Source organism: Panthera tigris, chromosome E1, assembly GCF_018350195.1.
Source record: "Panthera tigris isolate Pti1 chromosome E1, P.tigris_Pti1_mat1.1, whole genome shotgun sequence".
Taxonomy (NCBI): Eukaryota; Metazoa; Chordata; class Mammalia; order Carnivora; family Felidae; genus Panthera; species Panthera tigris.
In genome coordinates this window covers 40,465,686-40,488,767 of record NC_056673.1, presented here as the reverse complement: position 1 = coordinate 40,488,767, position 23,082 = coordinate 40,465,686, and the positions used below count along the sequence as shown (strand labels likewise).

Genomic DNA, 23,082 nt, shown 5'->3' with positions numbered 1-23,082 from the left:
CCCTCCAGTGCTATGCAGGGCCTGGCTGAGAGCAGGTGCATAACGGACATGCCCTGAATAAAAGAGACTCTGGCTTGGAGATGGAGCGGTCCTCCCCGCCCCGGGTCGTTCACTCTCTCCTATGGTGGTATTGGGACTCCATCCCCTACTCCAGGCCACCTGAACAGGAGGGAAACTGGGCAGGTCCAAGAACAACACCAGGTTTGGCTGTTTCCTCCCCCTACCCAGGTTGAGTTTCCAAGCTTTTCCCCCTTGGAGGTTCGTAGAAGGGGCAGAGGGAAGGAGAGAACTGGGGGAAGGGAGAGGTGTAAGAAGACTTTTCCATTAAGGAAGAGGGCCATGGAGCCTGACAGACCCCAGGGACAGCAACAAGGAGCTAGGCCTGCAGCCTAGCTGCCCTCCCCCCACCCCATATACCATGTGGAGAGTGGGTCTCACAGCTGCCTTCTCTCCTGCCCTAATTAGCAGTTGCCCCCCCCACCCGCCCCAAACACACATGCATTGTCCCAGGCCAGGGCCCCAGCCAGGGCCTCTTTTGTGCTCCCAGATTCCTGGGTGCAAGGTGGCCTCATTAATGCCCGGAGACCGCCCCATCTCCAGGGAGCAGGCAGACAGACAAGGGGGGGACCCTGGGCACAGTGATCGAACTCCCGCTTCTGAGAGCCTTGGCGGCCATTCTTTGGGCCCAACCTGGAGACGGCTGCCCTGTGGGAGGCTAATCTTAGACTTGCCTTTGTCTGGCCCCAGAGCAGACGCAAGTACCCGTCTGTCCTGCACCACCTCAGAGCACTATAAACCCCAGGCCCTTGATCAGTGGTCACAGTCAACGGCCTCGAAGTTCCTGGCTATTTGGACCACTGCAGACAACACCTTTCTTGGCTACCCCACTCTGAGCGCCAGACGCCATGAACCCTCCCTCTACAAAGGTAAAGATACCTGGGGATGGAGGGGTAACTCATCATCCCAGGGGGGCAATGAGACTGCTTGCTCAGGGGGCTGGAAAGAAGTCTGAGATGTCTCTACTCTTGGTCTTTTCCCGGGGGGGGGGGGGTGCTCTGAGGCAGGGGACTGGGTGGGGCCTTGGAGGAGGGTCGGCCTCTGCTAGCATGGGACTGTGCCCAGCTCCTGAGAGCTCATGTATCAGGTGCTGTTTGCAGTCTCTCATGTCCTCCTCCTGGCAGCCTGCACTATAGGAATTACTTAACCCGTTTACAAGTGAGGAAGTTGTGCCCCTAAGAGGGTAGGAAACTGGTGCAGAAGCCACAGAATACAGTTTCCCCTGTGAGGGAGCAGGCAGACAAGACAACCTGGATCCTGCCGGTCCTTGACTGCACCCCAGTCCTTGGTTTGCCCATGTTGGGACTATACTGGGTCTGTTTCCCTGAGTGAACAAACTTCCGGTGCAGACTCACACACCCTGTTTTCAGGTGGAGTGGTAAGCGCTCTAATGGGGGTAACGAGAGACTTAAGGGTACCCAGAAAAGAGGGAATCACTCTGCCCAGGAGTCTCAAAGGGCTTCCTGGAGGAGATGGTGTGCTGGGGCTTGAGAGATGAGTAGGTAAAAGAGCCAGAGAGGAGCCCTCCAATACCGTCTTGCAGACAGAGGCCGGGAAACTAGGGGACGCAGAGTGTTAGGACCGCAGGAGGGAGGGGGCGCAGAACCAACTGGGCGGGGCCTGGGCCTGGGGGCTGAAGGTGGGCGCGGCGGGAAACCCTCCGCCCCCCCGCCCTCCCCCCACCCCAGCGCCTGGCCTCGCGTCTCCCTAGGTCCCCTGGGCCGCCGTGACGCTGCTGCTGCTGCTTTTGCTACCGCCCGCGCTCCTGTCGCCGGGAGCGGCAGCGCAGCCCCTGCCCGACTGTTGCCGCCAGAAGACGTGCTCCTGCCGCCTCTACGAGCTGCTGCACGGCGCGGGCAACCACGCGGCCGGCATCCTCACGCTGGGCAAGCGGCGGCCGGGACCCCCTGGCCTCCAGGGCCGGCTGCAGCGCCTCCTGCAGGCCAGCGGCAACCACGCAGCCGGCATCCTGACCATGGGCCGCCGCGCAGGCGCAGAGCCAGCGCCGCGCCCCTGCCCCGGGCGTAGATGTCCCGCCCTGGCCGCTCCCTCTGCGGCGCCTGGGGGACGGTCTGGAGTCTGAGCCGTTGCTCTGGCCGGGTTCTGGCCCTGCCCTCTCCTCGCTGCCCGCCGGGTGTCAGCCCTCAGAAAAAGGGCAATAAAGACGAGTCTCTGTTAGTGAAGCTGGTCTCTGTTCCTTTGCTGTCGCATCCCGTCCTGCAGGGGGCGTGAGAGTCTGTAAAGAGCCCGAGGGCCTGGCAGCCCGGCCCTGGAGCACCTCAGCTCTGGCTGGTAGAACACAAAACACAGAGCAAGGAACTGTGCTAGGCCCAGTGGTACGGAGAGAAACGCACGTGTGCACGCTTGGAGGGGGAAAAGGGGGGGGGGGGGGCAGACTCATCTCTCAATGCTCTCTCCTCGTCATTCTGTATCTCGACCTTTACAGGCAGACAGGGATGGGAGGTAGCTAGGAATGTTGCACAGAGGAGCGGAGTCTGGCTGGAAAGGGAGAGGAGCCAAGCTTGCCCAAAAGACCGAGAATTTGAGATTCAACATGAATTTTCCCGAGTGGCTGCAGCACGGGGTTGACGGTGTGGGGCGCGGGGAGACGCTGGAGGGGAGGCTCTTCGGTTCCTGCAGCCTGGACTGTGAAGGCTTTATACTTCATTCTGTAGGTACCTGGGAGTCAGGAGTTCTTAATCAGAAATGGGGCAAGATTTTCCTGCAACTTTAGCCGAATGCACCCCCCCACCCCCAATTCATATGTTGAAGTCCTAACCCCAGCACTTCATAATATGACCTTATATAGAAACAGTAGATATAATTAAGATGAGGTCATACTGGAGTAGAGTGGACCTCTAATCCAATGTGACCAGTGTCCTCATAAAAAGGGGGAATGTGGACTTACAGAAACACACACAGGGGGAACCCATGTGAACATGAAGACAGAGGTGGAGTGATGTATCTACAAGCCAAGGAACACCAAAGATTGTCAGCAACCCACCAGAAGCTAGAAGAGAGGAATGGAACAGATTCTCCCTCACAGCCTTCAGAAGGAACCAGCCCTGCCTTCTCTTGATCTTGGACTTCTAGCCTCCAGAACTGAGACATACATTTCTGTTGTTTAAGCCAGTTGGTGGTACTTTGCTATAGTAGCCCTAGGAAACTAATATAACATCCAGAAGTAGAGACACAGAAGGATGTGGGACTTTTAAGCAATCTAACATTCCAGATAATGCCCAGGTCACACTTGGGGATGAGGAGTACTGGTGAGGGCCTGAGATGACCACCAGCCTATCTTCCCATTCTCACTGGCTTTAGCTGCTTTGTTCTGGAAAGCAGCCACCCTAAGCCACCACCCTCAGCTGCCCCCCACACCCCCGCCTGGTGATTTTCTGCTTTGGTAGTGAAAAAGTCCGATGTCTGGTCTCACCTGGGTCCTTCTTGCTGCTGCACTGGTTCCCTCTTGGAGAAGATGGAGCTCAAAGACCACCAATACACCTTTAAAGATTTGCAAACTGACTCTGCCTAACTTGAAACTATCTTTCTCAGCCCCGAACTTGCCTCCAGCCTCTCTTCCACTTGAATGGCAGCCGAGAGAAGGAAGGTTAAATCAAGACTACAGGAAGAGAGAGACAATTGCTCTCCAGCACACTTATTGTGTACCAAAAACATGCATTATGCTATTAAATTCTCACGACCGCATGAGGTGAAAATTATTAGCTCAATTTTACAGATAAGGAAAGGGAGGCTTGACGAGGCTAAATCACACAATCAGTGAGTAGCAAAGCTGGGATTCTACCCCATGGACTCCAAAGCTCTTTTCATCCACCAGGCTGCACTCAGAGACAGAGCTCGCCAAGGTTCCCTACCAAACTGGGGCGCGAGTGAGGGTTAAGCTATTCTAGAAGTTCATTTCCAGCCGTCCCGTCGACCCACCACCGGCCCAACGAATCTCTTTAACCTTGCTATCACACTTTGGAGCGCAGGGAACTGAAATATCCCAATTCCAGCAGGCGGCACTGTGAACCAAACACCATCCGCAGCGTGGGCGGCGCGCGGGGAAACCCGTAGGGCGGAGCCACAAGGAGTCGCCTGGGAACCACGCGTGGGGGCGTGGTCACCCCGGAAGGGGGAGTGTCTGCCAACCAAGCCCCGCCCCACCTCCGTGGTCTCTGCTCCAGGTGGGCGTGTCCCGAAATCTCTCTGGGAGAGACACGCGTGGGCCGCTCCCCCCTGGGAGGAGCAACGCGGAGAAGGGTGAGGGTGTCGCTGGCGGCCCCTCCCCGTACCGGCCACGTGGCGGGTGCGGGCCGAGCCCGGGGGAAAGAACTTGGCCCGTGGGGAGGTGGGGGGACAGAGGCGGCGCCAAGCCTAGCCGAGAGCTGCAAGGTTCGGAACCGAGAGGCAGCGGCGGCGGCGGCGCTGAGAGGAGGGGAGGAGGCAGGCGGGCGCATGGGGCGCCCCGGCTCCGCCGGCAGCGCGCCCCCTCCGGCCCCGCCGCGCTGAACGCCCCCCAGCGCCGCGCCTCGAACCCCCGCCCCGAGGCCATGCCGGTCATGAAGGGGTTGCTGGCCCCGCAAAACACCTTTCTGGACACCATCGCCACCCGCTTCGACGGCACTCGTGAGTGGGGCGAGGCTGGGGCTGGGTGTTGGAGCTGGGGTCAAGTCGGCTTCGGCGCCGGCGCCGGGTCTCCTGGATATGGTGACACCCGAGGCGGGGAGAGTGGACTTGACGGTCTAGGAACTCCCGAAGTCGCCGGGAAAGGAACAGGACTGGCAGTGCCCTGTGAGGGGAGGCGAGGAAAGGGCCAAGAGTGCAGGGGGCTAAGACTGGGAGTGTGACTGAGTCAGGAAATGCTCTTTGTGCCGCAAAACGAAGGAGGGGGCCGTGGGAGCCTCCCGCTGCGGGGCAGAGCTCTGCTGGGGACGTATGGGGGGTATCCGAGACGCAGAGGTGGGACGAAGCGGTCAGGCGCTCTGGAGTCTACTTCCAGAAGGCTCCAGCATCTCCTTCCCCAGGAAAAAAAAAAAGAAAAAGAAAAAAGAAAGAGAAAAGATCAGACTTAGGCAGCACCTTGCTTGGATTAAGGTCACGCGCCCCCAAATCTTGGCGCGTCTGCATCTGAGGGAGGTGAGGCAGGAGGAGGGGGTGGTCCGTGTGACGGAGGGAACTCTCTGCTCACCCACCCCCAGCTTGGATTCCAGGTTCAGCACCTTGGACAGCCACATTCCTCCTTCTCTGCCACTTCTCCCGCCTTTCCCTTTTCCTACTTTGGAGCTGAGAGATCTCCCCCTGCCCCCTTGGGGTACCCTAGCCAGTATCTGGAAGGTAGGGGGAGCGGTACCCGCGGGCGGAAACCGAGCCGCCGGGGCCTTAGCCGCCTCCCCACTCTCCCCCCACAGACACCTCCCTTGTTTCCATAGCTCCCATCACCCGGGCAACGGGCCCTGGGATGGAAGAGGGAGGCTGCTGCCCAGGGCCCAAAGCCTCCCAGGCACCTTCAGCCCCCATCAGCCACTCCACCCCCAGACAGTCACCCCTCTTAGCTCCCAGTACTGGTTGTGTCTCAGGCCCCTTCCCTCAGTGGAGACTCTGCCCCTGGATGGCCCACAGAGCCCCTCTTCGACCTCCACCCATTGGAGCCATAGGGAGCCAGCTCACGTTCTGCTGCTGGGGTTGCTGGACTAAACTTCAGCGCCCAATCCTGTCAGACTTTGAGCACTGGGACAGACCCCCTGAAATTACCTAAAGAGATGCTAAAAAGAGGACCTTTCCTGGAAGGCAGAGAATGAGGACACTACTCATCACTGTCTCTCTCCCCCAACAAAGGAGATTTGTGAGTTTGGATAATCTCCATCTTTTGGTTTCCTATCAATACAATGGGTGTGATATCACCAGAATCTCTGCCCTGTCCACTCTCTAATAGGATGACAGGGTAGCAGCTATGCATGTGTCTTGCAGGCTGTGGGAATGCGGCGGGCAGTGGGGGTTGGGGTGTGTGTGGGGGTATTGTCGTACCTTGTCAGTGTAGCACTTAGTGAATGCTAGGATCTGTTTTCCTCAGGTAACTCATATAACTCTCACGACAACCATGTGAACAAGATATATTATCCCCCACTTTGCAGATACGAAAGCTGAGGCACAGAAGAGAGTTCATTAACTTGTCCAAGGTTACGGTTGGAAAGCGGCAGGGGTGTGGTGCTGGAGCCCATGCTCTTACTACTATAGGTCCTCTGTATAAGCTCACCAGCCTGAATGCAGGCAGAAGGACTGCATGACCTTCTCCAACCCCCCAGTGATCCCTGTGCCGGTTCCGGGCCACCCTTACGTCCTTGTCCTTTTGTTCTATCTCTTCGCACTCTCATTTCAGAATATCCCAGAGGGGACCCAGGAATCAAATGAAGCCTGGGAAGCTTCTGGCTCTGACTTCTGACCACAGCCTGGGGGAGGTACTTACCCACCTTGAAGCTAAGCTCCCCTCCTGGCCTTGACCTAACCTTGACCTCTTCTTCCCACAGACAGCAACTTCCTGCTGGCCAACGCACAGGGCCCACGGGGCTTTCCCATTGTGTACTGCTCTGACGGATTCTGTGAGCTCACAGGCTACGGCCGTACCGAGGTCATGCAGAAAACCTGCAGCTGCCGCTTCCTCTATGGTCCGGAGACCAGCGAGCCAGCACTGCAGAGGCTGCACAAGGCCCTGGAGGGCCATCAGGAGCACCGGGCTGAAATCTGCTTCTATCGAAAGGATGGTAAGGAGGCCTGGCCTGCCCTGCAGCCCCGCAGCCCTGCCTAGGTGCCTTACCCAGAATTTGCCTGGCATGGCAGAAATCTGGGTGCTGGTCCGCCCACTGCCACAGGCTGACTAGGTGACGCCAAGTACATCCCTGATCCTCTCGAGGACTTTGTTCTCCCATCTGGAAGGGAAGGAGTCAGCTAACATAATCTCTGGGGTTCTTTCCAGATCTAAACCTTTGCCAAGCCCTTTGACTATGCTCAGGAACCATGGGAGGTTAAGGGGAAAGGGGTGCCATGGACTGCTCACCCTCCCATTCCACCTCTCCACATCTATAGGCTCAGCCTTTTGGTGCCTCTTGGACATGATGCCCATCAAGAATGAGATGGGAGAGGTCGTGCTTTTCCTCTTTTCCTTCAAGGACATCACTCAGAGTGGAGGCCCAGGACTTGGCCCCTCAGGAGGCCATGGTGACAGTAATCATGGTAACTGCAGGCCTGGGGAGGAGGCATTAATGGTCAGAGGTCCTTGCTGAAGGTCACACAAGACCTCTCCCTACCGGGCCTCACGGGATGCGCCCCCATTTATCTTGCACCCTTCTTCCCAACAGAAAACTCGGGCGGTTTTGGTAGGAGGGGAGCCAGCTCAAGACTTCGATCTGCCAGGAGGCAGAGCCGTACTGTCCTACACCGGCTGACTGGCCATTTTGGCCGCCGGGGCCAGGGAGGCATGAAAACCAATAATGTGAGTCCTGTCTGCACCCCAACGTCTCCCAGCTGTGATTCTGAGACAGCCTTGCTACTGTCTCCCCGTCTCCCTGCCTATCTGATCTCCCTCCCGTGGCTTATTCCTCTGTCCACCCGTTGCTCATGTATGACTCTCTGCTGTGTCCCATCATGTCCCCTCACATCTTCCAACCCCATTTCCCTTGCTTCCTTCTGATTGACGTTACTCTACTATGATGATGTCATAAGGGCAGGGATCTAGCAGCAATTACATCACCTACCTCTGGATGATAGAGTTACCTATGCGGGGGAGGAGTGAAATCACAAGCTGTGGTCCTAGGGAGAGAGCCCCCAGTGGGGTCCTGCTGTCTAGCCCTAGGACCTTGATAAAGCCTTGGGATCAATTGTCCAGCCCTCTGAGTTGTTTTGAGGGCTACAGGGAATGGGGTGTGCCGTGCCAGCCTCCCCTCATCTCTGGGATATCCCCGTCCCCCACAGGGCCCCCAAATACCAAGAGAAACTTAAGGGAGATGTTAGTGACCCCTCAGCTAAGGCATGTGCCTGATTTGTCATAATCTCCCTCTCAAGTAGGGGGAAGGCCCATCCCCTCTCAAAACGTGATTGATCAACAGGGGGCCTGAGCAGTTGCTTGGCAGAGGTAGGAAGTGTTAGGTGACAGCCCCTGACCCTCTCCCCTGCACCTTCTATCTCCTGTCGTGGTCATGCCTGCAGCACCCACTCCCCCCTTCCCCATCCGCTGCCTCTCCCTTCCCCAAGCCTCGGCTCCTCTTTCCCTTAAATGTCCCCAACCGCCACCCCTCTCCCCCTAGAACGTGTTTGAGCCAAAGCCATCAGTGCCCGAGTACAAGGTGGCCTCCGTGGGGGGGTCCCGCTGCCTCCTCCTCCACTACAGCGTCCCCAAGGCCGTGTGGGACGGCCTCATCCTCCTCGCCACCTTCTACGTTGCGGTCACCGTTCCCTACAATGTCTGCTTCTTGGGCGATGATGACACCCCCATCACTTCCCGACACACCCTTGTCAGCGACATCGCCGTGGAGATGCTCTTCATCCTGGGTTAGACCTTCTGCCCCACATACCCTGGTGGGTGGGCTGGAGGGCCCCACTCCTCCAACCTTTGCTCGATCCTGGGCCTGCAGTACCCAGGCATTCAGAGCCCAACCATTTCTGGGTCTTTAAGTCCTAATGGTCCATGTGCCCTGACCTCTGACCCCTTCAGCCTTCAACCTTTAGACCACTCCTCCCTGGAGACCAGCCAGAAGCCCGAGCTCTCTTCCTCTTCCCTGCCCCCACCTCCATTCTGGGCCTCAGGCTTGTTCCCAGCTTACTCATTTCCTTGGCCCCTCGGCCTGAGTTTCTGGGCACAAAGCCCCCTAGTAACCAACAGCCTCTTGCACCCCCAGATATCATCCTGAACTTCCGCACCACCTATGTGTCCCAGTCCGGCCAGGTGGTCTCTGCTCCTCGTTCCATCGGTCTTCACTACCTGGCCACCTGGTTCTTTGTTGACCTTATTGCTGCTCTGCCTTTTGACCTGCTTTATGTCTTCAACATCACCGTGGTGAGTGACCCCCAGGCCACCCTGCAGCCCAGCCTCCCAAATTAGCCCAGCATCTCCTATGAAGGCACCGACCCCAACTCAGACTCAGTCCTTCCCATCCATCCATCTGCATGTAGTTGTCAGGCACCTGCCGTGGGCTGCTCAGAAGGAGCTGGGAGGGTCTGCGCTCTCGGGGAGCTCAGCTCACAATCACTGAGGGAAGCTGAGACAAATGAAAAGCTAACTAGGGCTACCAAGGCGGCATTGGTCTGATGCCAAATGAGTGGTACTTTTCACATTTTTATTTAACAAACAACCGATGAGCATTTAGCTGTCTGCAAAGCACTGTGTGGAGCATGGTCACGGTGGGGAAAAGGGACAAGGATTCAGCCTCCAGGCAGCTAAGCTGGTGAGGGGGCAGGACTGGTGGAGGGGACAGCAGGAACAGAAGAGGTGAATGGAGAGGAAGATGGGGCCCAGGTGTTGCTGGCAGCTGGGCAGGAGCTAGCCGACCTTGGAGTTCCAGGCAGGAAAGTGGGCGTGCGTACAAATGATCTGAAATCTAGCCAGCACCTGGGAGGCCAAAGCACTGCAGTTGGAAAAAGGCCAGGGGTGGTCTGGGAAGGATTCCTGCAGGAGACAGAGCAGAGCTAGACCCTTGACAGAGAGCAGGATTTGGCTGGCAGAAGATGGGGAGAGAGCATCTGGGGGGAGCGTTGTAAGCCAAGACAAGGAGGCAGAGGCTGTGGGGTGGATTTGGAGGCAGACAGTGCCAGGTGCTGGGCCCTCTCAGCTCCCCGGGGACTGCCCGGAGGTGCCCTGAGTGGTCAGCTCTGCACCCAGCCAGCAGATAGCAGGTGCTCTCGAGTCCAGGGTGAGGGAGTCCCACCCTGTGTCCCCAGACCCCCTTGGCTGTTGGGTGGGGAGGTGGAGAGCAGTTTCCCTGTGCGCTCCTCTCTCTGCCACACTCAGCTATAGTGGGAAACCACCTACACGCAGCCGGATTTAACTAGCCGCCAACGGGCTGTGGGCCTCTTCTCCTGGCTGGGTACACGTGTGTGCACACTCCCACACACGTGCATGTGTGTATGTCTGCCCTGAGGCTCCGGCCACTCCGAGCAGAGCTCCCCACCCCTCCCTGTGACTGCACTCTCCCATCCCGTGCCCACCAGGCTGTGTCAGCCAGCCGGACAGCTGTCCTGGGGAGAGCTACAGAGAATCCCCTGTCTCTCCTCCCAGGCAGTCCCCCTCCTCTGATACCTTAAGGAGCATCTTACATTTACTAAGTCCTTTCGCCCACATCATCACATAGGAGCCTCACAGTAACCCTTCAGGGCAGATTCTCTTTTTCAGAGGTAGATGCAAAGGCTCAGAGAGGTTAAGTGACTTGCCGCAGGTCACACAGCTAGCAGCGGCAGGCAGGAGATTGGAACCAGGCCTCCAGACTCCTAGTCTATGCCTCTTTCTAACGTACCACCCCGGTTCTCAGGAACCCCATGCACCCAACTCGATGATGTGGCAGAAGGCGGGAGGAGGAGCAGTGTGGGGCTGGAGGGAGACAGAGCAAAGATAGAGGATGAGTAGGCACTGGCAGAGCTGTGGACTTGAAGGAGCCAGGCCTGGGACACTCTGGTCCAAGGAGAAGGAGAGGAGGGCCCCAAGGGAGTGGGGCTCAGAGGCAGGTGACTAGGAGAAGCTCTGAAGGACTCAAGTTTGGAAGCAGAAGCTCTGGGAGCTGGAGGCAGGCGTTAAGCCCTGGAGACGGTCCATGTGGAGGAAGCAGGGCCACCTCCTTTCCAGCTCCTTCACCTAAAATTAGAGAAAAGGACAGGAGGTGGCTCAGGAGCCGTGCCGGGCCAGGGCTGTGGGGGATGCTGTCGGAGGCTTCTGAGAGGGCCTTCATACCAAGTTCCCCCGGCGCTGCCCCAGAGCCCCCAGCCCTAGCTTCCAAGCTGCCCCCTCCCAGAGTAGTGAGAGGATAAGTTTCCGTACCTGCTCCTCGTCTCCAAGCTTTGGAGGGCTAATTGAAGCACTGGTGACCACAATGACAACAGTCGTGGTGGTAATATTAGCTAACACAGGATGCTTACGAGGTGCCGCCAGCTCCATAACCCCCACCTAAGCCCCACAATGGCTAAGACCTTGAAACCCAGGCTCCTTCACTTTCTGCTCTCCTTGCCCCAGCACTTCGGTATGCGCCTCTCATCAGCAGCTCACCCACCATGGCCGTGGCCCCTAACCTCCCCCTGTCCCCAAGCCTCTTGCCTGTTCGCGCCTTACCTTGCTACTCTGTGGGTTGAGGACGGCTCCCATCACAACTGCTGTCATCGCCAACAACCAGCTCTTGTCCGCAGCTGGTTGTGCCCAAGACTTTGAGGGCTTCAAGCAGGGGCCAGAGATCATTGTGTCTGTTCCCCTGCCTCTGAGCCTTAGTTTACTCATCTGCAAACTGGAACAATGATGATAACTGAACTGAAGGCATGAGTGTGTCATGAGGATCGTAAGTGCTTAGCCCAGAGCCTGACACACATATAGTAAGTACTTACATAAGTAAGCAAGTACACATAGTAAGTGTTAGCCTTTATTGGTTTTAGTATTATTCTCTCCTGGCCACATTCCCTGGTCACTTTCTCAGGACAGCAGGGACGGTTTCCCCTGCTGCAGCTTCCCCTGGCTCCAGGGCATCTGGGAGGGGACGCAGGGGCTCCGAGGAGGCGGAGGCGGGCCTGCTCCCAGCCTCCCCCACCACACTCCTGCAGACATCGCTGGTGCACCTTCTGAAGACGGTGCGGCTGCTGCGGCTGCTGCGGCTGCTGCAGAAGCTGGAGCGATACTCACAGTGCAGCGCCGTGGTCCTCACACTACTCATGTCCGTCTTCGCGCTCCTCGCCCACTGGATGGCCTGCATCTGGTACGTCATCGGGCGCCGGGAGATGGAGGCCAATGACCCGCTGCTTTGGGACATCGGTGAGCCACCGACCCCAGGCTTTCGTTGACATCCGTCCACCTGCCCTGTCCACTCAGGCCCCCGGGCTGATGCCTCTTCTGGCACCACACCCACCACCCCACATTCTTCCCTCTGGGTCAGGCACGGGGGTACTGAAGTGAAGACCAGGGGTCTGCCTGGGCAGACCTCACAGCCTAGCAGGGGAGCAAGACCGGTGACAGGCAATCAAAGCAGTACAGGAAACACTCTCATGGTCAGGAGGGTGTTTGGGGCAGAGGTAGTGCTCCTTCTCCCCCCGACCCTTTCAGTGGCTCTCCACTGCCCTCAAAATAAAGTCCACACTCAAAAAAAAAAAAAAAAAAAGTCCCCACTCAATCCACACCCTGCATAGCTCTGCTGCCTTCTCTCTCCCCACTTGGTTTCCCTTTCTTCCCTGTGCCCTGTGCTGCAGCCACGCTGGCCTCCTTCCAGCTCCCCGGGATGCACTGCTTTCTCACAACGGCCTTGAACCTGTTTTCCTCTCGGGAATCTTCTCCCTTTGTCTTCCCTCCCTTCTTCCCCTAAGTGACTTTTCTATTCCTTGCAATCACCACTAAGCTAACTCTCCCTAACTCATTATGGCTCCTAGGACGCCCCGTACTTCCCTTTTCGTAGCTCACTGCCCACCTGTCATTTATTTCATGTGTCTTTCCCCTCCAGACGGTAGGTTCCATCAGGGCAGGGAGAATGGTGGGGTCAAGTGCCAGCACCCTGTACACAGGGGTGCTCAGTAAACTGTTAGAGTGAGGAGGGTCCCCCCAAACATTCAGGAGCTTAGGAAGTTTGCAGCTGTAACCAGTTCACTGTGGGGAGTCCCAGGCCCAGACCACTGGGGACATTTTCTGTCCCTGCGGGTGCAAACCTCCCCTCGCCTCTGTAAATACTTGCCCAAGGTCAAGCGCAGGCAGCTCAGGGAAGGCCAGCTCTCCACTGCCTGGGCCGCCGCTCCTTGCCTCCCTCCACTACCCCCCCCCCCCCAGGCTGGTTGCACGAGCTGGGCAAGCGGCTGGAGGAGCCCTACGTCAATGGCTCGGCGGGCGGCCCGTCGCGGCGCAGTGCCTACATCGCTGCCCTCTACTTCACGCTGAGCAGCCTCACCAGCGTGGGCTTCGGCAACGTGTGCGCCAACACCGACGCGGAGAAGATCTTCTCCATCTGCACCATGCTCATAGGCGGTGAGGCCGGGCCCGCCATGCCCCAGGGTGGCCCCGCTAAGCCCAGCGTGCAGATGGGGAAACAGGCTCAGAGAAGGCAAGATGCCCACCCACGTCCAGACAGTCGTGCATTCATTCATAGCCGTTTCCTCAGCATCTACTACATGCTGGTCCCCGGCGGGGGGGTGGGGGGGTGGGGGGGTGGGGGGGGGCGTGCTGGCCTTCTGCGAAGGGAATGGGAAACCCAAGTTCATGACCTAGCTGGAGGGCAGGAGAGGAACATCAGGTCTGGGTATTCCCTGAGCCAACCCAAGCCCGCTGGCTCTCCTGCCCCTCCCTCCCCAGGCGCCCAGAGCCGTCCACAGGCAGGTTGGGTCCTGGGGTGGGGGTGGAGGCAGGAGGGGTGGCCGTCCCTAACCCGCTGCCGCTGCCGCCGCTGCAGCGCTGATGCACGCCGTGGTGTTCGGGAACGTGACGGCCATCATCCAGCGCATGTACTCGCGCCGTTCACTCTACCACCGCCGCATGAAGGACCTCAAGGACTTCATCCGTGTGCACCGCCTGCCGCGGCCGCTCAAGCAGCGCATGCTCGAGTCCTTCCAGACCACGTGGGCTGTCAACAGCGGCATCGACGCCAACGAGGTAGTGTACCCGGACCCCGGCGCGTGGCGTCAGAGTGGGAGAGGGGTCGCCGTCTCTCTGGGGTTGGGATGGAGACACCTGGGGTCCCGGGAGGCGAAGCCCTGCTCAAAGGGGCACGGCACCGACCCCCATCCACATCCCTTTTCCTTGGCACTAGAACACGGGAGCTGAGAGGGAGCTCAGGCCTTAGCTAATGCCATCCCCCACCCCCACCCCCCTCAGCCAGCCTTTCCTGAGCGCTTGCTTTGGGCCAGCCTCTGTGCGGGACACAGGGAGCTCAGAGATGATGACACTCAGCCCTTGTCCTGAGGGAGACACCAGTTGGGTGAAGGAGGCAGACAGGTAAACAAATAATTACGCAGTGAATAGGACTCTGCTGGAGGGATGGCAGAGCAATTAGGGGACGTTGTGCCTGGGCCTAGGGGAGTCAGGGAAGGCGGCACGGAAGAGGGGACATCGTGAGGGGCAAGAAGGAAATCAGCCTGCTACCAGAGGCCATTCCAGGCAGAAAGAGGAGTAGGAACACAGACCCGGAAATGTTGACACAAAAGAGCAGGGGAGTTCAGGGAACTGAAAGTCAAGTCAGTGAGCCTTCAGGACTGGATGTGTGAGTGCTGTGGAGGGGAGGAGGGAGACCGGAGTGCAAGAGACAGGGCTGGGGAGGCGGGTCAGGCCAGCTCATGGGTGGTCTTGAATTTAGATTGTATTCTGCAAAACTTTTAGGCTGGGAAGTGACCTGAGGATCTAGGAGGTATCTCTGAGAGCCGGAGCCGGAGGACCTGGTGATCGGCTGGTTGCAGGAGAGGAGCTCAGAATGGGCCCCAGGTCCCTGGTTTGGGCAAAGGGGCATGATGGGGGCATCACAGGAGGAAGGTGTGAAAATGAAAGTCCAGGATTAGGCCATGATGAGGGTGTGGTGCCTGTGGGAGATCCAGGTGGAGGCTGTTCCATCGGTAGTTGAAAATATAGGTCTAGACCCATAGGTAGGGCTCCAGGCTCACAGGGAGTAGGGAAGTCATGGAGCTGGCTGCCACGATGCGGGCAGAGTGTGGAAAGTTAGAAGAGGAGCCTGGGGAGGAAATGGGGACAAGAGGGAGAGGTCAGCAAGCCCAAGTGGCCTAGGGGCTCCCTAAGATGAGGATAGAACTATGAACATTGTTTGGCTCCTCAGAGATCATTGGTAATGTTCAAGGTCTTGTGTAACCCTGCGTTTTACAGATGGGGATATTGAGGCCCAGAGAGAGCAAATGGATTGCCCGAGGTTCACAAGGACTTAGGGGCAGAGCTGACTTCTAGTTTCCTGACTCCCGGTTGAAAGCTGACCCACCAGGGCAGATCCTTGTACGGGGTTGAGTAACCAAGGACATGTGTGAGTGACCACCGTGTGTAGTCACAGGCAGTGGACACATAGGAAAAGGCCTAGTCTCTGCTCCTGAACTTGGGTTGAGAGGTCCACACACAAGCAAAATTGAGGTTTGATACACAGAGGTCTTCTTGAAGGTCAAACACAGGTAACTTCAAAGCAAAAGGCAAGTTTTGGAGTCCTCTCCTTGGAGACAGCTCAGCACATTTATAGAACTCAAGTAGCAGCTGCAGGGGGATGGCCAGAATGACCTATGCCCCTTATGCAGTTACTGCGTGACTTCCCAGACGAGCTGAGAGCTGACATCGCTATGCACCTGAATCGGGAGATCCTGCAGCTGCCGCTGTTTGCAGCAGCGAGCAGAGGCTGCCTGCGGGCCCTCTCCCTGCACATCAAGACCTCGTTCTGCGCTCCAGGCGAGTACCTGTTGCGCCGTGGGGACGCCCTGCAGGCACACTACTACGTCTGCTCCGGCTCGCTTGAGGTGCTTCGAGACAACATGGTGCTGGCCATCCTGGGTGAGGATCCCACCACCGCCTACTACCTACCCCAGAACCTGCCCCCAGGGGCATTGGGTGTGGCCAGGGATCTAGGGCCTGGGATACCCCTAGTGGATATGTGGAATTCCTGCTGAGGGGGTCCTCTTTCCTGGTGCCTTCACCTTACTACTTTCCCCTTTTGACCATACCCTCAGATTCTCCCCTAATCCTCCTATTGGCCATCAACCCGTCAGCCCTTCCCCAGTGACTCTCCCCCAACTCCACTGATCCTTTCCCGCTGCACCATCTCCCAACTCCATTGACTCTTCCCCCCTGACCCTCAACTCCATTGACCTTTACCCTTTAGCTGACCCCTCTGGCCATTCTTTAACTGATCATCTAGTTCCATTGATTATACTGACATTTCCCATTGACTGTCTCCCAACTTCATCAGTCACTCTCCACTGACTTCTTCCCAACTCCATTGATTATTTCCACCAATCCTATTGATTGATCCTTCTCTGACCGCCCTTCAAACACACTAACCATCCCCCAGCTCCACTGACCACTTCCCGCTGATATCCTCTTGGTCCCTCTGCCCCAGCTGACTATCCCCATCCCTTACAGGGAAGGGGGACCTGATTGGGGCAGATATCCCTGAGCCGGGGCAGGAGCCTGGGTCAGGGGCAGTCCCAAGCTGCGTGCTGAAGACCAGCGCTGACGTGAAGGCACTGACCTACTGTGGCCTGCAGCAGCTGAGCAGCAGAGGGCTGGCTGAGGTCCTGAGACTCTATCCTGAGTACGGGGCTGCCTTCCGGGCTGGCCTGCCCCGGGACCTCACCTTCAACCTGCGCCAGGGCTCTGACACCAATGTATGTAGACCCCCTATGGCCTCCACCTCCTCCGAGGTCCCCTCCTTCAGGGCAGACCTCCCCATCCCAAGAGAGAGTCTCATGCATCTCCTTCCACCCGGAGAACATCATTTCTCAATCCCCGGCACCCCCTTCCATTGTCCCTTCCACGCTTAACATCTTCCACCCCCACCTGACCCTTCTTCATTGGCCATCACCCAACCCCATGGACCGTCTCTCACCACTTCTACTTCCGACTCCTCTGACCCATCATTTCCTGTTGGCCACCCCTCAGCACCCCCCTCAGACCCCTCAGAGGGACCTCACTTTGGAAACAGTCCCCCTCGCGTGCTCCTCCTCCAAGTCCGTCTCTGAACTGGGCATCATCCCCTGGGTTTCCTCTTCGGCACTCACCAAATATTTCCTGACCCCATTTTGGCTTAGCCTCTGGGCCAGGTCTACAGTTTACACCCTAGGCCTTTGTCTTTCACTGCTTTTCAGACTTACTTTGCCACTCAGACATCTCTGAGTTGGAGTTGGAAGTATCTCTGACTCAGTTCCACAAAAAGGCCCCACATTCTCAAAGCCCACAGCACTGATGGGGAGGAAGAGCTGCACCAGGAGAGGGGGGAGGTGTGAGTCAGCTTGAATCCCCTCTATGTCCCCGCAGGGCCTCAGCCGCTTTTCCAGATCTCCTCGCCTCTCCCAGGTAACACCATCTTCCTGGGAGGTGTGGGGTGGGGTTTGAGGTTGCATGGGGGAGTCTGGGAGCTGGAGGCACCTTTCCGTGGCTCCTCTGCTGCAGGGAGAAGGGGGGGGGGATGGGTGGCTGCATCTGCCAGTGAAGGCTGTTGCTTAATGAAGGGGCCTATTGTTCACTGTCCTGACATCAGCTGCCCTCTGCCCACAGCCCCGCTCTGAAAGCCTTGGCTCCTCCTCAGACAAGACCCTACCATCCATCACAGAGGCCGAGACTGGGGTGGAGTCTGGGGGTGGTTCCAGGCCCCGCCGGCCCCTCCTGCTGCCCAACCTCAGCCCAGCGCGGCCCCGGGGCTCCCTGGTCAGCCTCTTGGGCGAGGAGCTGCCCCCATTCTCAGCCCTTGTCTCCTCCCCTTCCCTGTCCCCATTCCCTTCCCCTGCCCTGGCTGGCCGGGGCCACAGCCCCTCCCCTCATGGCCCCCCCAGGGGTTCTGCTGCCTGGAAGCCCCCCCAGCTTCTCATTCCCCCACTGGGAACCTTTGGACCTCCGGACCTCAGTCCCCGGTGAGACGCCAGCCTCCCCTGCCTTCCCCATACCCCTGCTGGCTTCCAGAACCTTCTCTGGGCTCCGTCCCCAGCCTTCCAACCAGTGCTCTTCCTATCTCTGCCCCATCTGCCCACCCGCCCTTCCTGATCCACCACACTTGCAACCCCACCCCTCTTTGACTGCTGCTCCTCCCCAGCTCCCTGGCACTGCTGTCCCCAGTTACCCTCCGCCTGCTCTGCTCTGGCCCTTGCCCTCTCCGCATGGGACTGATGATCACTGCCCCCATCCCAGGATAGTGGATGGCATTGAGGACTCTGGCAGCACAGCGGAGGCCCCTACCTTTCGGTTCAGCAGGAGGCATGAGCACGCTAGGCCCTGCTCACAGGCCCCTCCTTCAGGTAAGGGCCAGCCGTAGACCTCACTCTCCGTCACCCATTCACCCGCCATCCGTCCACCGGTCCGTCCCTTCAGCCGTCCATCCCATGTGTAGTAAGGGCTGACCATGTGCCGGACTCTGTGCTGGGAAAGCATAGATGTATCAGACCTGGCCTGCACTCTCAGTGAGCTTCCAGTCTAGTGGGGGACACACCTGTGTCCTCAGATAAACGATTCCAGAACAGGGTGTCAAGTGCCACAACCGAGACAGGAACAAGGCTCTGAGGTAGGAGGGGAGGGCACCCCTAACTGTCCTTCTTAGAGGAGGGGACACTTGTAGGGGGTCTTAAGGGTTGGGTAGGAGTTTGAGGGGTGGAGCAAGGCAGTTGTTGGGATAAAGGCAGGAGAGAAGAGCATGTTGTGTTCAGATGCTAAAGAGAAGCTTTTGCATGTACAGCTGGGGCAGGGGTCAGGGGAAGGGGCAGGGAAGAGTCTGGCTTTCCCATCATCCTGAGCCCAGAGCTTCTTCTCCTCTCTTCTCTGCCTGCCCAGCAAGAGGAGGGGACCCGGCCCAAGCCGTAGACTCCCGCTCCTTGCACTCACCCTGCACCCTTCCACCCCATTCTGGCTGCAGGGACCAGGCCCAGCCAGGAACTGGCCACTGAGGCCGAGGAGATGAAGGAAAAGGTCTGCAGGCTAAACCAGGAGGTAGGTTGGGGTTGACTCCTTCCCTCCAACCTTGGCAAATAGCATCTTGGGATCAGCGATGTGCCTCGTATGTAAGAGCATTTGAGGGTTTGGAGCCAGAGTCCTGAGTTCACTTATTCACACTAGCCGGGTGACCTTGGGCAAGTCCCACAACCACCCCAAACTTCAATTTCCTCATCGAAAAATGGGAAAAATGACCCGTTTTTGCCAGAGTTGTTGAGCATGATATAAGAGTGCTCACGTGCCTGGCCCAGCCCCTGGCACAGGTAAGTACTCAGTGCCTGCTGCCTCCACCCTTTCCCGGCTGGCTCAGGCTATCTAGCCCGCAAAGACAGCCTCTCCTCCCTCCTCCACTGTGGGGTTCTCTCCTTTAGGGAGCTGCCCCCTACCAAGTCCTTTTCCTTCCCCAGCCCTGGGAAGGGAATGCTCAGCAAACTTAGGGGTCAGAGGACAGGGAGGCTGAGAGGCCTTCAGCCCTGGGAGACCTGGATCCTCACGTCTAAACCCTGGTCAGGAAGAGCCCAGATCTTGTATGCCAAGGCTCTGCCTCTGCCTCCTCCCAGGGGATCTCTGAGCTGTCATCAGGGCACAGTCAGGCCCAACCCTTAGGGAGTGGGCCTTCCCTGGGTTCTGATAAACATCATCTGCATCCCAGGAGGGCAGCCCCTGGGGCTGGGGGGCGGGACCAGGCCCTGTTGGGCCAGATGGAGGGCCAGTCCTGCTTGGGTTCACTGTTCTAGGTGGTGTTTCCCGCACTTGAGTGTCTGTCAGCACCATTAAGATGCAGACTCCTGAGCCTCACCCAATTTGGAATGGCTGGGGCGGGGCCCAGGAATCTGCATTTTGACAAGTTTCTCAGTTGATTCGTACTCCCTGAAGTTTGCAAAACACTGAATAGATGCTTGAGCTTGTGTGCGGGGGTCACCGGAGAGTAAGGCTGCTGTGTCTGTCACTTCCAGCTTTGTGGCCTCTTTGAGCCTATTTTTCTGCCTCTTGTAAAAGTGGAGGAGAGAGGATAGCAATACCTGCTGTCCCAAAGCCTTTTTGGAAACAAGCTGAGTGTTTACATCTAGACAAAGATAACCCCTGCCCTGCCTTTTTCTCGCAGTGGCCATGAGCAGGAGTGGCTGGGAAAGAGTTTTGTACACAGTGGAGGGGGGCGCACCGGGGAGATTGGTGATTGTTGTGGCATCTGGGAAACGATCTGTTGTGTTTTCCACAGATCTCCCGCCTCAACCAGGAAGTGTCTCAGCTGAGCCGGGAGCTTCGACACATCATGGGCCTGCTACAGGCTAGGCTGGGTCCCCCAGTCCACCCAGTAGTCTCGGCTCGGCTCCCAGACCCTCCTGGTCCCCAGCTGAGGCCTCCACGCATCTCACCCTGTCTATCTGGACCACCGCCCAGCCTCCAGGATACTACTTTTGCTGAGGTCCACTGCCCAGCCAGTGTGGGGACAGCAGAGATGGGGGCCGCCCCCTCCAACCTGAGGCTCTCCGTGCTGTCCCCCTTCCCCTCAGAGCCTGAGCCTCTGGGACCTTCCCCAGTGCCAGAGGCCCCATCCCCGACCCCAAGCCTCATGCAGCACAGCTTTCGGTCCAGGTCAGACACGTTCCACTGACCCTGGCCCTGGGCCCAGGCCCGTCTGGGGTGGGCACTGCTGCTTACCATCCAGGGAGGGACTGGGCCCCTTGGCCTCCTGCCTCCGGTCAACAGCCACCGGCTGGTCTGGTTGGCTCTGCATTCTCGGGACTTTTTAACAAAGCCTGGTTACTTCGGACCCTCTTCCCTTTTCTAAACCTTCCCGTATCCTTCCCCTCTGTGAGGGGGAGCCACCTGAGGCTGTGGAACCCAACAGGCATGAGACAGAATGCAGTGCCGATCCGGCTGGGCAGATGACATGTCCTGCTTTCTCCCCAGGATCTGGAGGCAGGTAGATACCAGGGAGCACCGGGGGTTGGGGGAGGGTCCCAGATCAAGCCCACGAAGACTGAGGCAAGAGCAGACAGGATCTTGGTGTCTAAGGCGAGAGGGACAGATTGCAGATTCTGCAGCAGAGATAGCTTAGTGATATTGTGAGGCCTTCTATCCCAGCCCCTGGATTCTGCTGGACACCTTGAAAGTGATGTCACCTTGAGACAGGTAGGTTTGAGATCGCAGCTGGTATCTGAGGAGCCCAAGACTCCTTAGACCTCCCACTACCAGCCCAGGCTGGAGGGGCTCACCCCATCCCTCAACCCACACAAGAAACAAACGGGTGGCCCGCAGATATGTATTCTTCGATTCTCGCAGATTTGTGTGTGTGTGTGTGTGTGTGTGTGTGTGGTAAAATGCGAATGAGTTGCTGACACTAAAAATCAGAGTTCACACAAATATCCAGATATTCCAGTTTCTCTAAAAAACTTGGGGCGTTCTGGCAACCCTGGGCCAACATTCCACTGGCAATAATCCACTGGTGTTGAGTGGCCGCAGTCCTCTTGAGATGGGGCCTGTGCTCGCCACTTTTTCACAGTCGCCACATTTCTGGATCATCTCCTGACACTTAGCTGGCTTCCCTCCTTTGACTTCTTTGTCTGGTCTCTGTAGGTATTTGGATTTGCAGTTCCTGCCTTAGAGTGTCCTCTCCGGGTTCCTGTGCTCCAGAGAGTGCTTTCTGGGCCCAGAAATGCCAGCTTCTACCCCTGGGCCTGGGCCTGTCAACATCTCTGTTTCTGTGTTTCCGCAGGCTGTCCCTGAAGGTGGTCTTTTCTGCTGCCAGCAACTTGAAACAGTCCCCACGGCACTCCCTACCCCTCCCCTCACCAGACCTCTTCCGAGCCTGTTCTCCCCACACCCAACACGGTCTCACTCAGGGCCCTGACTTCTCACAAACCCACCCTGTTCTCCAGTTCTCCTTTGCCACCCAACACCCAAGGCTCACTTTTGGATAGGAAATAAATGCTTTATTTTTGTAGTTGTTGGCTCTGGCTGTTTCTGGGGGTTGGTCTGAGAGCTCCAGGGCTTTGGAGGAGCCTACAGGGCAGTCACTCCCCACCGCACCCCAGGGCCCTGTTGCTGTCTCTAGGAAGGGCAAAGGCGCCGAGCAATCCACTTGGCACCACATTCACGCCACCAGAAGCCCCAGGGATGAGGTAGAAACCTTAATGAGTCACTGCGGGCCCGTTATACCCCTCCTCCTCCCACCCATGACAGCCACAGATTCAGACACAGTGTGTGAGAGGCACAGAGTCCTGACTCAGACCCACCTCCAGCTCTGGAAAGGTAGCCAGTGGGACGCCCCACTGATCTTGTATAACCAATCCTGTACCTGTTACAGGCTAGGTACAGCAGGGTCTGGGGGGAAAAGCTTGTCACTAGCCAAGAACCTGCTAGGAATTCCACTCTGCCCGTCTCCTTTGCTCTCTTAAGTCCTCTCTTCCCTCTTAGCTTTCACTTCTCAGATGATCACTGCAGGGATGCAGAGGTGGGGAGATGGGGGTTACGGCTATTGTTAGAAAGCGGCGCTCTGGTGACCAGATGGAACTAGGTGTGGGCAGTTTTGCGGCAGGCGGTCCCAGACAGGTTGATTCTTCAGCTCAGGCTCCAAAGTATGATTGGTGTCAGCAGGTGTCACAGGAACAACGCCCACAGCTGTCTCTGGACTGAGCTTTGATTCCATACAAGTTTTGAGTAGTATTCCTGGGAGTGGGATGCAAACGCAGAGGAGATACCGGTCCGTGTTGGGGGAGGGGGGTGGGCGGAGACAGAAGTGGTCCTAATCCACATTAAGGGAAGCAAAGAAAGAAAGAAAAGAAAGAAAGAAAGAAAGAAAGAAAGAAAGAAAGAAAGAAAGAAAGAAAGAAGAAAAGAAAAAAGAAAAATAGAAATAGTCCTGATCCATATGGAGGTCAAGGTGGGGGAGGCAAACAGAAATGGTTCTAATCTGTATTTATGGATGGGGAGAGCCAAAGCAGAAGTAGTCCGGCTCCATATTTGGCATCAGAGACAGGAGCTGGTTCGGGGTCGGGGTCGGGGTCGGGGGAGGCAGAGGTAGAGGTGATCCTGGTGTGTCTTGATGTTCAGCCAAAGGAGGAGGGTCCTGGCTTACGGCTGAGCAGTGGCAGGAGCTCTCCTTTTGATCTCTCTGGTTCACCTCCAGAGAACCCTTCCTATAGCACTTCCGTCACCTTCCTCATTACAGAATGTCCCCAACAGTCGGG

General features: G+C 57.6%; 2 protein-coding genes across 2 annotated transcripts; both read left to right on the top strand.

The window, feature by feature from the left end:
- The first annotated feature begins 619 nt into the window (after window positions 1-619).
- On the top strand, window positions 620-2,207 carry HCRT (hypocretin neuropeptide precursor). The gene is made up of 2 exons (XM_042967400.1): window positions 620-926; window positions 1,769-2,207. Exons 1-2 carry the CDS (start codon window positions 906-908, stop codon window positions 2,138-2,140), a joined length of 393 nt encoding a protein of 130 aa, XP_042823334.1. The 5' UTR covers window positions 620-905; the 3' UTR covers window positions 2,141-2,207.
- Window positions 2,208-4,607: 2,400 nt separating this feature from the next.
- KCNH4 (potassium voltage-gated channel subfamily H member 4) lies at window positions 4,608-21,836 on the top strand. The gene is made up of 17 exons (XM_042967353.1): window positions 4,608-4,683; window positions 6,582-6,815; window positions 7,138-7,284; window positions 7,410-7,543; window positions 8,355-8,598; window positions 8,946-9,103; window positions 11,842-12,049; window positions 13,049-13,243; window positions 13,665-13,864; window positions 15,496-15,745; window positions 16,334-16,578; window positions 17,228-17,266; window positions 17,468-17,820; window positions 18,095-18,201; window positions 18,813-18,886; window positions 20,109-20,816; window positions 21,609-21,836. Exons 1-16 carry the CDS (start codon window positions 4,608-4,610, stop codon window positions 20,502-20,504), a joined length of 3,060 nt encoding a protein of 1,019 aa, XP_042823287.1. The 3' UTR covers window positions 20,505-20,816; window positions 21,609-21,836.
- Window positions 21,837-23,082: the final 1,246 nt, after the last annotated feature.